Genomic DNA, 15,000 nt, shown 5'->3' with positions numbered 1-15,000 from the left:
CCCGCTCCCCCGTACATTGGCCTCTCTCTCCCTCTCTTACTCCAACCGAGCCTACCTACCCACCTCTCTCCCCACTGCCATAACTAACCTCTCTCGTCCCGTACTGCCTCCGCCTCCTCCTCCTCCTCCTCCTCCTCCTCCTAAGGGAGAGACTACCTTTCATGGGCGTGGAGTAGGAATACCTTATGCTGCAGGAGGGAAGGAAGAGGGGAGAAGAGGAGGGGAATAAAGAGGGAGATTACCATGTATGTTACCTTGTATGTGGGAAGAGAGGATTACTCAGGTGAAGGTGGGAGAGGAGGGGAAAGGGAAAGGGAGAGGGGATTACCTTCTGAATGAGAGAAGCAAGGGGAAGCGGGGAGGAAGAGGCTTACATGATGAGAGATGCTGGGGAGGAGCGAGGCAGGAGGGGGAATTTTCCTCTGTGTTTGGGGACTGGAGGGAGGGAATGTCTGTTAGGTCTTTGTTTTTGATTGATTTGTGAATTGTGTTTTCATATTCATTTAGAGTTTGTGGTGAAAAATTTGTATCTATCCTTCTATCTATTGTCTATATATCCATCCATTTATTTGTCCATCAATGTACGTATGTATCTATCCATTTATCTATTTGTTCACCCATTTATTTATTTACCCATCCATCTATTTATCAGTCATTCTATCTATCTATCTATCTATCTATCTATCTATATATCTATCGATCTGTCTATCTACCTACCTACCTATAATATAAAATGAAAGCAAGACCAGAGATACAAAGTATAATTTGGGGAAAGAGGGAGGAAAAGTCTTTTGCGTAGGGGGAGAGGGAGAGAAAATAGTAGAAACGGAGAAGGGAGAAGAGGAAGATTGTTTGGGGCAGAAAACGAGAGAAGAGAAGAGAGAGAGAGAGAGAGAGAGAGAGAGAGAGAGAGAGAGAGAGAGAGAGAGAGAGAGAGAGAGAGAGAGAGAGAGAGAGAGAGAAGCAGTCTTGAGAGTGTAACACCTTCGTCAGGCAGAGAGGGAAGGAATAGCCCAGTGCATCAAAAGAGCATCGTGACTCACACACACACACACACACACACACACACACACACACACACACACACACACACACACACACACACACACACACACACACACACACACACAGCGTAATCATTAAAATTATGCACTTCTACCTGTCTCCAGATTCCAGATTCCTTCTTCTTCCTCCTCCTCCTCCTCCTCCTCCTCCTTCACACCGTTTCCTCACGCCTTAGACATCCTCACTTAATTCTCTCTCTCTCTCTCTCTCTCTCTCTCTCTCTCTCTCTCTCTCTCTCTCTCTCTCTCTCTCTCTCTCTCTCTCTCTCTCTCTCTAATATGCGCTGTCGTGCACCGGAAGTTAATTCACGTACATCCATCCCAAGGTAATTTTGGTTCAAGGAGAATATATATACAGACTGACGTGTATTAGCACTCTCTTGCCCCTGGGGTCTCATTGTGGCCAGGAGGGAGAGAGGAGAGAGTAGCGAGAGAGAGAGAGAGAGAGAGAGAGGGAGAGAGGGAGAGGGAGAGAGGGAGAGGAAACTTTATGAGGTGGCGATAATGGCTTTAAGGTAACTAACATACTATTGGTAAGATCTTTCAGGAACCCTTAAACTCACTCTCTCTCTCTCTCTCTCTCTCTCTCTCTCTCTCTCTCTCTCTCTCTCTCTCTCTCTCTCTCTCTCTCTCTCTCTCTCTCTCTGTTACTAGCCACCGTCTCTCTTTCCCTAATCACGTTACTCAGCCGCACCTGATTCTCTCTCTCTCTCTCTCTCTCTCTCTCTCTCTCTCTCTCTCTCTCTCTCTCTCTCTCTAAGACCATAATTTACTCTCCTTTCTTCCCCAATCCCCTATTTATCTTTCTTTCCTTCCTCTTTCATTCCTTCCTTTTATTTGTTTTTTTGTTTTTTTCATAGCGTTCTTTATCTATACAAACTTGTTGACTGAAGATTTAGTTATGATTGCTCCTCTCCTCTCCTCTCCTCTCCCTTTCTCCCCTTCCCTCCTCTCCCCATCCTCCTCCTTCCATCCTCTTCTCCCTTCGCCTCTTCCTTCCATCCTCATCTCCCCTTGCTTCCTCCTTCATTCTCCTCTCCCCTTGCCTCCTCCTTCCATCTCCTTCTCCCCTCTTTCCCTCCTTTTCTCCCCTCCTCTCCCCTTGCCTTCTTCCATTTTCCTCTCCCCTCCCCTCCTCTTTCCTCTCCTCTCCTATAGTTTATTTTTCTTTTATGAAATGTAACAGAGAGAGAGAGAGAGAGAGAGAGAGAGAGAGAGAGAGAGAGAGAGAGAGAGAGAGAGAGAGAGAGAGAGAGAGAGAGAGAGAGAGAGAGAGAGAGAGAGAGAGAGAGAGAGAGAGAGAGAGAGAGAATATAATGATGGATGAGTAACGGCAGCTCGTCAAGATAGCAGCAGTAACAAGCCGCGCCTACCTTCGTTAGCACTAATGACCCGCCACGGATTACTGCTACCTGATAACAACTCCTGGGCCACACCTTACCTGTCACACCTCACCTGGTCACTCCTCTACCTGGCCACACCTCACCTTACCTATGCTAATTCGATAACTACCTTACCTGACATTCATTTACCAGGCCATCTCGTCCACCTCACTTCACCTAATCTACCCTACGTAAGATAGCTACTATTAATTCAACTCAGTCTAAGGTAATGCGATACGTTCACCTGGTCACATCCTCTTAACAGGGTCACCTTTACCTGGCATCTTGACCACCTAATATCAACTATATCTAACATAACGTAACTTAACCAAACCGTATACTTACATAGTTTTGCATAATTATACCTAATCTAACTTTACCTCACCTTGTCTCACCTTAGCTAACCAAACTTAACCTAACCCAAGTTTACCGCACCTAGCCTCACCTTAACTAACCAAACTTAACAAAACCTAACCTGACGCAACGCACTCACCACATTCAGGCCACACCTTATCAACGTTACCTCTCGCCGCCTGTACGTTAGGTAAGGTTAGGTTAGGATAAGTTAATTAGGTTAGGTTAGATTAAGTTAGGTTAGGTTAGGTTAGGTTAGGTTAGGTTAGGTTAGATTAGGTTAGGTTAGGTTGGGTTGGGTTGGGTTGGGTTGGGTTGGGTTAGGTTAGGTTAGGTTAGGTTGGGTTGGGTTGAGTTACGTTAGGTTAGGTTGGGTTAGTTTAGGTTAATTTTTCAAGAAGGTAAATATTTATCTTCCTCTACGGGTGATTCTCTCTCTCTCTCTCTCTCTCTCTCTCTCTCTCTCTCTCTCTCTCTCTCTCTCTCTCTCTCTCTCTCTCTCCACTGGTCATATTTTATCTTCTTACTTCCATTTGCGACCTTCTCAGTGACTCTGCGTTTTCTTCTTTTTCCTCTCCCTTCTACTGCACTCCTCCATCATCCTCCTACGCTATCTTTATTTTGTTCTCTACTAACTGCCTTTTCTTCCCTCTTCTGTTTCCCTCCTCCATTCACTTCTCTCCCTCTCCCTCTCTCTAGTGGTAATGGTGGTGGTGGTGGTGGTGGTGTTTACATGGTACGTGATCATGGCGCGTGTGAAGTGGACAGATGATGCAGATAAACACACACACACACACACACACACACACACACACACACACACACACACACACACACACACACACACACACACATCACTGACAAACATCCCAACCTATTCTCTTTTCCTTATATCAAAAACCCTCATTCCTACCTTCCTTTCCTTCCTTTTTCTTCCTGCATCTCCCTCTCCTCTCCTCCTCCATCTCCTCACCTCCCTATCCCCTCTAATCCTTCACCACCACCACCACCACCACCACCACCACCACCTGCCTGCCAGCCTGCCTGCCTCTGATCTCCATATACCCTACAGAACACCACCCTCCCATCCCTTCCCATCCCTTCCCTTCACTCTTTCCATCTTCCCCTCCGTTACCCATTGCACCTCTTCCCTCCATAGACATAAGGCTCATAGATTTAAAGTAGGGGTAAGTTTAGGCACCATCTTGCGGGGGTTTAAGGTTAACGGTGCAAGATAATGGTATAGGGAGATGTTTCCCTCACTTACCTAACGACGGGGATACGTAAGGGAGAGGGAAGGGAGAGTAAGGGAGAGGCGCTTACCCATCCCTCGCCTTTACCTTCATCAGGGGAGGTGTAATAATGACGTTTATTGGTGTCTTAAGTTACTGTACGGCAGGATATTAAGGGAGGAGGAGGAGGAGGAGGAGGAGGAGGAGGAGGAGGAGGAGGAGGCAGTCGTACTATGGGAATATTAACAACTAGAGTAACGTACAATTGTAGTGAGAGAGAGAGAGAGAGAGAGAGAGAGAGAGAGAGAGAGAGAGAGAGAGAGAGAGAGAGAGAGAGAGAGAGAGAGAGAGAGAGGTGGACAGTAACAAGAGGATGATGAAGTTTTAATGTTGAGAAGATGACACAGACGAAAGAGGTGATTCTCTCTCTCTCTCTCTCTCTCTCTCTCTCTCTCTCTCTCTCTCTCTCTCTCTCTCTCTCTCTCTCTCTCCCGTTTTGTTTTTTGAGAGAGAGAGAGAGAGAGAGAGAGAGAGAGAGAGAGAGAGAGAGAGAGAGAGAGAGAGAGAGAGAGAGAGAGAGAGAGATCGTACAAGTTCCCAATGCAATACTCCCAGAATATCAAGTACATTACCACTTATTAGGCGACCGAGACATTAATTAGTGCTGTGGGGAAAGGTGGAGCAGGGTGGAGCATATGAGGTGGAAGTGGTCATGATGGCAAGGTACTATTGAGAAAACTTTAATCTATTACAAGCCTGAGTGATAAAAATACAAGTGTGTGTGTGTGTGTGTGTGTGTGTGTGTGTGTGTGTGTGTGTCTTTGGGTCAGTTTTTTTCCTGTAAGCTTAATATTTTTCTATACAGTCAAAAGTTCACCAGTTTTCTGTTTTTCTTCTTTTTTATGATTATATCAGTTTAGAGTTCTCCCGATCGTACATGCGTCTCAGAGGGGATAATTAGACCTCGCTGGCTCACTGGCTCCCTCGCGTCTGGCTTCGAACCCCCCAATGACTGAATGCTTTTGGTACGAATCTCATATTTCGAACCCTATATTACCAGATTATTATCTTCTCGGCTATTATGTTTCGTGTTCCTTAATTACCAAAATGAAGAGGAACTTCTGTATTCTCTCGTGTCCGTCCTAATCCCTTAATTACTTCTGGGTACAAAAGGGTGCTGGATTTTCGTATTTTTGTTCCTCTGTTAAGGTTTCACATGCATGATCACTATTTCAAAGATGTTTTGCTTTGGTTTCCTATTCATTCTGCTGATCAAACTATTGGACAAAATTTTTCTGCTACTTTCGCTATGGATTCCTGAGTCCTGCTTATTGAGACTAGTGAATAAAATTTGCTACTTTTCTTTTCCCTTTCAGTAATCTCCCCTCACGATGAAAAACAAAGAGGAAAAAGGGAAAAGAAAAACCCATATTTCGTAACTGTTCCGCTTGCCTAATTACTGTCTTAAAGGTGCAGTTCTGTCATGGATTCCTGATTTTCTTTCTTTTTTTCCCCCGTTGCTGAATGCGACTACTGAATTCTTGTTTCTATTTTTTTTTCAATGATTTGCCCTCGGGACGACAAAGGGTGGTACATTTCGTAACTATGTGGTTCGAGTTTGATGCACAATCCCAGCCAGCCAGACACACCAACCTTCCCACAACACCACACCACCACATCAGACATTTGTTGCTACATTACGTAACACACCACGCCAACACAGCTTTGTACTCGTAGTTTAAGCTGTCTTGTTGCTGTTTCAATCAATACAATGCACGCTGTTATAACTATTTCCATCAATTTGGTAGTAGTAATAGTAGTTTACTGACAAAAACAATACAAATTTACAGTATCTACAGTATTTGGGGTTACTGGAGTATTTCTACCTTTTTCTTTTAAATAATTGCTCCCCTTGGTAACAAAAAGGACATGTTTCATAACTGTGCTTCAAACTTGATAAAACAACTCGAGCCAGCCAGGCATACCAACCTTCCCGTATCCCCCACCACCACCACCGCCACCAGCCATTCATTGCTGCCACGTTACAAAACATATCACACCAACACTGCTTTGTATCTGTTTTTCTAACCAGTTTTAACGCATACTAAATCACTGAAAATAAAAAATAAAAAATATATATATATATATATATATATATATATATATATATATATATATATATATATATATATATATATATATACACATATAAACTATACATGTAGTCACAACTGTCCTTAAGTATTAATTATCTATAGCACTTGTAATATTTCTAACTTGCCACACTAACTTAACACAAACAATAACGACTGCGATGTTATTTTGATGGTCTTCCCATTTGAGTGTATTTGAAACTGCGAATTTACAGTATTCTTTTTCACATCCCAAGGTCCTTCCTCTCCCTTATATTACTCGATTACGTGGGAATTATCTGTCTCTTCAGCCTTAATCCCCCTCCGGGCAGCACCTCTTACTCCGTGCTGCGCGGCGTCACCTTAATAATAGCCCCGTTAATGGGTCCTGTGTTGTTTCCTCCTCCTGCTCCTCTTAGTCCTCACCTCATCATCCTTAATTCTGTCACCTTCACCTTCCCGCCCTTTGTCCGTCCCCTTGTATCGCTATTTAGACTTTTGTTCGACTTTGATACTACCTCTCTCTCTCTCTCTCTCTCTCTCTCTCTCTCTCTCTCTCTCTCTCTCTCTCTCTCTCTCTCTCTCTCTCTCTCTCTCCGTCGCCTCCTTTACTTAATATTCCGTACTCACGTGGAGTCCGTCTGGCTGCAGTAGCGAGACCGGGAGAAGGAGGAGGAGGAGGAGGAGAAAGCAGAAGTGAGGCTCTACACTCAGCAGTACGCATGACACGGTGCTCACTTGAGGGACCTGCGCTGCGTGTTCCCTGTCAGCGGGGTTGTCGGGAGGAGCTTCCCATGAGAGGCGCGTCAGAGAGGGAGGCGAGGTAGAGGCGGGGAGAGGTGGCAGTGGCGGTGATGGTGGTAGAGGGGAAGGCGGGCGGACTGAGCTGAGCAAGACGTGAGGCGTTGAGGCGGGACTGAGTTACGAGTGAAGCGATTCAGGTCTAAAGGTTCGGCGTTGGGGTGAGATGAGGTGAAGCTGTGTGTGTGGGTGGCGGTGGTGGTGGTGATGTGGATGTGTGTTTGATATATTTACAGTCACACCCACACGTCTGGTAGAGGACACTTTGTGCAGTCCGGGTAATTACAATCATGTATTTTATCGGTATATGCACCGTTGTCATTGCTATTTACAATTTAACCTTAATCTAACTTAACGTAACGTAACCTAACCTAACCAAACTTAACGTAACCTAACCCAACCTACCGCACACTAACAATCTAACATTATCTCCCTTTACCTCAGTTTACCTAACCTAACTAGACATAAATTGACCTAATATAACCTTAACTACCCTACCGTATCCTATGCAATCTTTAACCTAACCAAACCTAACATACCCAATTCGACACAACCCAGTACAATACAATCCTAACCAAACTTAACCTAATAACCACTTAAAAATAATAATAAAGACAATAACAATAATAAATAAACAGCATCTAACAGAATGAGGCAAGCGTACGTTAAAAAAAATAATAAATAAATAAATAAATGAAATATAGTGACGAGCGAATGTGGCTGCGAGACGAACTATGGCGGCGGAGAGAACTGCATGGCGTGGCGGAGGTGAGGGGGGGAGTAATAAGGGAGCACACAGGGGACGAGGCGAACCGTGACGGACAGGGGACGCAGGGGGTGACAGGGGCGCTGAGGGACAGACAGAGGGAGAGGGTGAGCTGGTGAGGGACTGCAAGGGAGGTACTACTTTTATTTTCCGAGCCAGTGAAGCCCGTCATGCTCATTAGCTCCAAATGGCACTCCGAGGCTAAGCTTCGAACCCTCCCTGGTGAAGCTCCGGCCATCCTTCGAAAAACTCCAGCCACTCGATTCAAATCCTCCTTCACACCAATCAAAGCTTCAAAGGTTCACTGGTGCAAGTTCCGTACACCTAATGCAGTAAAGCTTCGAATTACCACGGTGGAACTTCGGACTCGGACTCGAACTTCGGGTTTGTTTGTGAGATAATCGTTCAGTTGTTTTAATAGGTGATTTGTTTTGTCTATTTATTTATTTTTTTTCGTAAGCACGTGTGAAAATAGATAACAGTGAAATATAAAATCCAGTAATGCCTCTTTTCTTTTCTTCCCATTTTCTTCGTTTCTCCTTTCATCTTCTGCCATTCATCACTCTTTCCCTCTCCCTCCTTCCTTCCCTCGCTCCATCTCTCGCCCTTCCTCTCCCTCCTTTCATATTCATCGGGAAACATCAAATTAATAACAGACAAAGGATCTTCTCCCCTCAAAACCCGACCTTTTCACACACACACACACACACACACACACACACACACACACACACACACACACACACACACACACACACGTTTAATTCGTCCCCAAATGTCAGAAGTTGGTAATGGGTAGTTATGAGTGGCTGGTCTCGTCAAAACCTACACAACAAACCACGTATTTTTTAGTGTTGTTGTTGTTGTTGTTGTTGTTGTTGTTGTTGTTGTTGTTGTTGTTGTGTGACTTTTACATGACAAACATTCCAATCTGTTTTCATTTCCATCAGTATAATACACCTTTTTTTTTCTCCTTTGCCTCCATCTCTCCTATCAAGCTCTTGTCTTCCCTCTCCTTTCCTTCCCTCTCTCCTTTCCCTTCCTCCATCTACAGTTTCTCTCCTCTCTTCTCCCTTCACTTCTCCTTACATCTCTCTACGTCTTCTCTTCTCTTCTCTCCTTCATTATTTCCTCCACTCCATTCAAAGATGACCCCACCCAACCCCTCCTCTCATCTCATCTTCTCCCCTCCTCCTTCCACCCACTCTCCCTTCCTTCCTTCCTCCCTCCCTCCAATGGCTACATAATGGCTTGGTCCGAATGTCTGGAGGGAACAAATCAAGAGATCAGAGTGGAAGGAGGGAAGGAAGGAGGGAGAGAAGGAGAGGAGGGGAGGTAAGTCTCGCCACCCCTCCTCCCCACTCTGGCTCCTCCCTAATTGAAAACGTCACCCCAGCATCACCTGTAATCACCTTTGACGGGGCGATGACTTAATTACGTCCCGCAGCATCGCCTCCCCTCGCTGTGGTGGTCAAGAGGGGTCAGATCACGTCGCCTTGGGTCACGTCAGGTTAGTTAGTCTTCCGGGAGTTGTCATTATTCCTTTTCCTCAACACTTTCCTGAAACCAAACCGATTGCTGCTGTTTTTATTTATTTATTTATTTATTTATTTATCTATTTATTTACTTATTTTATTCTATTTATCAATTCACTTTGTTATGATTATTACTATCATCATTTTTTTTCTATTCGTTTCCATTGGGTTAAGTATGCTATATTCTGATTCATGTTCTTAAACGTTCTGTCCTTTTTCTTAGAAGTATTTTTTCAAAGGCTACACAGATGATCAGTCAGGTTCTCAAGGGGAGCTTCTCACATTCAAGGTGCAGAATCTACCTAGGTTAAACCATCTCAAAAATCATGAACATATCCTTGAAAACCACCCAATAATTTCCACTGAAGGCTATAAAACGCAGCTGACATAATGCTCCGAGGCCTTTCACAATGTAAACCTTTAGTGTTCAATGAAAATGTATGACTATACGTGAGGTCATTGAAATATAATTGAACTATACATTTAAAGTCCTAAAAATACATCGACAATAAAATATACAGGTCGGCAAATCTGATACATTTTGATCGACAGCTGGCAATAAACGTTTTCAAATGATATTGAACTATACGTTGTTAAGTCAGATAAAATTTATAGTGAACAATAAACAAGCGACTCTGATAAACTGTGATGGACAACGCGCCGGCAAAAGTCTGCAAAATGGAAATCGACTGTCAAAATTTAACTGTAAATATTGAGGACTCCCCGTCGTGACACTGGACGCGAGAAGACTGCTTGTGAAGTGACTTATGAGGTAATTCTTTGACTTATGACTTAATACAATGATTTACGGCAGTTAATCCTAAGAAAATATCGATAGAGCGGTAAAAATTGATAAACGAGAAATATTGAAGCAGCATTTAGAGAAAGATAAGTGAGGATATATTGACGCGATTATGCAGAAAATATATACATGAGTTATGAATGAGATTAGATATGCACGTGAACAATTAGAGGAGTAAATATAGATTCATGAAAGATAAATGTTGAATTGAATAATTGTAGAAAATATGTATAGTGATATGTAAAGAGTTGTGTATGTTGTGAAGAATGTGCATCGATGAAAAATTATATATGAGGAATCTCGTAGGAAAATATGTAATAGAGAGAAAGTATAGAAGATTGATGAAAAAAATCTTGGCTTATTAAATTGATTATTGAGATGAAAGTATACAAGGTTATTGAAATTGAGGAGGTTATAAAATGAAGGTACATAATGTGAGTTACTGAAGAGGTGAGTAATTATGGTATTAAAGGTTGAGTAAAGATGAGAAAAATGTGTAGAGGAAAAATACGTATATGAAGAGTATTATAGTAATTGAAGTTGAATTTGAGTAATCACAAATTAACAATACTGGAAAATAAAAGCTGTGAGATGAGGTAGATGAATATGAGTTATACAGTTTGATAAACAGACACGTCTGATATAATTGATATTTATATACGTTAAGTGTTGCGCTTGGCTAACTAGCACACTTCGTGCCAATCTTGGGGCATTGTTTGTTTGTTTGTTTGTTTGTTTCTGACGAAAAATTAAAAGGCTTAAAAAACATTATGCAGATTCCTGTCTGGGGATTCGTCGATTCCGAAGAGCGGGGGACACCCTAGAAATTCCATACCCAGTATGGAAAGGTTTAAGTCATTCACAGGGATCTTAGTGGGCCCACTAGAAAACATCGTGTAGGAAAATGAATATAAATATATATGTGTTTGGATTAATCTTTACAGATGTGCTTCCTCAATTAAAAAGATAGTCAAGGAAAACTGAGTGAAAGATACGAATATGATTGCTATTTTATGTGTATTTCTGCAAATATATAAGGATGGATATATGAGAAATAACATACCGTGGGTTGCTGAAGCATGTGGGTGTAGTTATGTGTAGTCATGGAATTAAAACATTGAGGGAGCAAATACGATATTGTATGAGGAACTACGATAGAAGAAGTACATTAGAACCACTTCATGTCATCATCAAGCTGATCGGTAAGTGAGATATCCACACAGTAAATATTGCGGCACAGTACAATGCCGGACATGGACTATGGCTTGTATTATGAGATGAATTAGTAGTGTGGCGTGACTTTATGCAATGATTGCTGAGTTTATCTTGTGATTGATGCGTTAATATTATATGAGTGAATACAATGACTTTATGAATTAGTGCTATGACTTGTAAGGATTCACACTCACACGGTCTTCGTGCACTGAGGACAGACAGATTTTACAATTCCAACTGCCACGGAGTTTATCTTGTGCACGCCATGAAAAGTGAACCTCGCACAGTACAGAGCCACTTGTCATTTACACATAAACTTTTCAAACTTTGCATCCCTCCATTTTTCAACGAACAAGACAAAAACTGGTAAACAAAATCCATCTATCTCCTACGACACACACACAAACACACACACACACATACTGCTCCCACCACCACCACCACCTTCACATTTTCCTCATGTTTCCTCCTCCCCTCATCTTTCCATGAAGCAAAGATGAAAGGACGAGAAGGGAAGGGAAGGAAGAAGGGGAGAAGGAGAGGAAAGGAAAGAGGAGAGGGCGTGTGTGGGCAGAAGAGAGTCCCTTAAACTGTTCCATTACTAAAGTTTCCGCCTAAAACCTGCAAGTTGTGGGTTATCGAGGTGAGAGTTTGAGAGCAGGGAGAGGTGGGAGAGTTAATCTCTTGGGGCCACTGCAGCAGCAAGAGGAGGAGGAAGAGGAAGAGGAGGAAGGTCAGAATAAAGTATATTTTGCCAAGGATCAGGAAGAAAGGAGAAAATAAGAAAGAAAAATGCTGATACTTGCCACAGAAAAAAGGGTAAATGACAGAGATACAGGAAAGAGGAAAAAAAAAGTAAGTTGAGAATAAAGAAAAGGAAAGAATGAGATGTAGAGGTGTGGGAAGGAAGAAAATGTTAATGTGGAGTTCGGGAAGATGGGCAAAAGAAGAGATAAAAAAATAAAATAAAAAGTAGAAGCAGGAAAAGAAAGAAAAACGCTGATATGGGAAAGTTTAGAAAGGGAAGAGAAAAAAAGAAAGAAAAAGAAAAGGCGTGAAGGCGTGAAGGAAGAACAGAGAAAGGAATGTAGAAAAGAAGAGAGATTAACGCTGAGGTGTTAGAGAACGAAAAACAAAAAAAAAGGAAGGAGGGAAGGAAAGGAGGAAAGGGTTAACGCAGAAGGGAAGGACGAGAGGAAGAGAGAGATAGAAAGAGAGAAACGAAGGAAGAAATGTGACAAAGCACAAGAACTGTCGAAGTGGGGAAGTAAGAAGCGTGAACCAGTGAGCGGAGTGAACCAGTGAGAGTGAACCAGTGAGAGAAGTGAACCAATGAGAGAAGTTAGCCAGCTACATAAAAAATACCAAAAACTTCAACACCTACTACGGGTCCACTCACTAATTTATCTCGAGACTGAGAGAGAGAGAGAGAGAGAGAGAGAGAGAGAGAGAGAGAGAGAGAGAGAGAGAGAGAGAGAGAGAGAGAGAGAGAGAGAGACTCAAAGGACTCCAAAGCCGAGTCAAAAATACATCACCACGAGGATGATTGAACACGTCCTTCGCTTTTCCCTCCCTCCCTCCCTCCCTCCCTTCCTCCCTTAACCCCCTTTTCCCCTTTTTCCCTCCTCTCCTCCCCTCTTCCCTCCCCTCGTCCCCTCCCAAGAGTACGATCACACCATTCGTTTTTACTCTATTCATCCAACACTCTCTCTCTCTCTCTCTCTCTCTCTCTCTCTCTCTCTCTCTCTCTCTCTCTCTCTCTCTCTCTCTCATGTGTGGCATTTTTGGTTTTCTTTGTTATTTTCTTACTTTTTTCGTCGTGTGTGTGTGTGTGTGTGTGTGTGTGTGTGTGTGTGTGTGTGTGTGTGTGTGTTTTCGACTAGTCTTGTTTGCCTTGGTATTTTGCTCCTTTACAATAATATTACACTTCTTCTTTTACCATTCTTTATATTGCTTTTATATCATTTTACTTAATCTACTTTTTTCCCGCAAGTCTTACAGCTGCATATACTGGTTCTAGGAATTTAACCTCCCTCTCTCTCTCTCTCTCTCTCTCTCTCTCTCTCTCTCTCTCTCTCTCTCTCTCTCTCTCTCTCTCTCTCGCAACAAATCAAAGCACTAAAAGCAATGTATGGAGTTTTTATAAGCATACACAAGAAGAAAGGGCATAAAAAGAAAACATTTTGCAATTTCTAGCCAGTACGATGTTTGGAGGTGGCTGCACAAGAAGAAAAGATGTCCCAGAGTGGTTAGTTATGAGGAAAGGTGTACCAAATAGCAGGGAGAGGGTTAAGATTCCACACACACACACACATAGGCAAGATTTGGATCAGAGACAAGGAGGTGGTGAAGTGGAGCAGCCTCAGTAGTCTTGTAATGCGTGTGGAGACGATACAAAGCTTTTACAGAATGCTGGGTGGGAGGAGGGAGTAAGGAAGGCTGACAGATGGTGCGTGTGTGGAGGTGTACAAGTAGATAACAATATAGGTTGATTATATTGCATTTACGTAGTCTTCTTTCTTGTGTTATGTTTCCTTGTGTGTTTCTGTTTGTGCGTGTGGGTTTTCCTGCTCCTCATTTGTCTTGTTCCAGTGTCTCTCCTTTCTCATCTTTCTTTGTCTATCTGATTGTTTCCCGTCTCTCTCTCTCTCTCTCTCTCTCTCTCTCTCTCTCTCTCTCTCTCACCACCCAGCCACACACACGCCTACCTCCAAAACAAGTATTATCTATAACACCTGCATCTTACCCATCACCTGTGCTCCCTCCCTCCCCCCAACACCTAAACTTCACACCCCCATGAGGAACTGAGGCTGCAGGGAGCGAGGGAGGGAGAGAGGGAGAGAAGGTGAGAAAGAGCGGGGGAGGGAAGCAAGGAGGGAGGGAAGATATGCAAGGGAGGGAGGAAGGGAGCGAGGGAACGGGAGGAAGGAAGGGAAAAGGGGTGGAAAAAATATTTGACAATTATATTTATTACTGTGATAAATAGACCGTAGGTGGCGTTATTGGTGATAAATCCGAGTTTGGCTGAGGCTTGGGTCCTGTCCGGTCAGCGCCAAAGTCAGTTGAGGGAGGAGGGGAAGGAGGAGGAAGGAGATTTATGGAGGAGTGCAAGGAAGGGTAGGATGGAGAGGACGGTAGACAAAGAGAGCATGATGGATGAGCAATTGAGAAGGAAGCGTAAAACGGGAGAACTATTGCAGGCAGAGAAGCGGAGAGAGAGAGAGAGAGGTTAGGGGTGGAGGAGCAGGTGCAGACAGAAACAAAACGCAAAACAAAATAAAAACAAGACAGCTTTGAAACTACGAAGATGAATATTTGGACAGGGATGAAGAAATGTTGGAAGCTCAGAGAGAGAGAGAGAGAGAGAGAGAGAGAGAGAGAGAGAGAGAGAGAGAGAGAAAGAGAGAGAGAAAGTCATCAGTCATGTAATCCAATGGGACCCGATTGTTCTATTTACTCTCCCTTTCCTCTCTCTCTCTCCCCCTCTCCCCCATTTCCTCTCCCTCTCATCCCTTACCCTCCATTCCCCCACTCTTTCTCATCACCCCTTCATTAACATATACATAAAAAAACAATAGAGGGGGAAGATGACAGACAATAAACATTGACAGAGAGAGAAAACAAGAGAAAAATGTGTATATAACGAGATGGCCTGTGTGTGTGTGTGTGTGTGTGTGTGTGTGTGTGTGTGTGTGTGTGTGTGTGTGTGTGTGTGTG

General features: G+C 43.2%; 1 protein-coding gene across 4 annotated transcripts in view; it reads right to left on the bottom strand.

Annotated features, from left to right (window-relative positions):
• Positions 1–9,196, bottom strand: part of LOC135101944 (protein sprint-like) — an 82,010-nt gene extending 72,814 nt beyond the window's left edge. The window contains exon 1 of one of the 4 annotated variants that reach the window (XM_064006364.1): positions 9,144–9,196. In XM_064006364.1, the coding sequence (XP_063862434.1) occupies positions 9,144–9,181 (38 nt within the window). In that variant the 5' untranslated portion in view covers positions 9,182–9,196. Of the gene's footprint in view, positions 1–6,794; positions 7,283–9,143 lie in introns of those variants that run through there. The other 3 variants (XM_064006369.1, XM_064006367.1, XM_064006365.1) reach the window with 3 other exon arrangements.
• Positions 9,197–15,000: the final 5,804 nt, after the last annotated feature.

Source organism: Scylla paramamosain, chromosome 7 (assembly GCF_035594125.1).
Source record: "Scylla paramamosain isolate STU-SP2022 chromosome 7, ASM3559412v1, whole genome shotgun sequence".
Classification (NCBI taxonomy): domain Eukaryota; kingdom Metazoa; phylum Arthropoda; class Malacostraca; order Decapoda; family Portunidae; genus Scylla; species Scylla paramamosain.
This window is presented reverse-complemented; position numbering and strand designations above follow the sequence as displayed.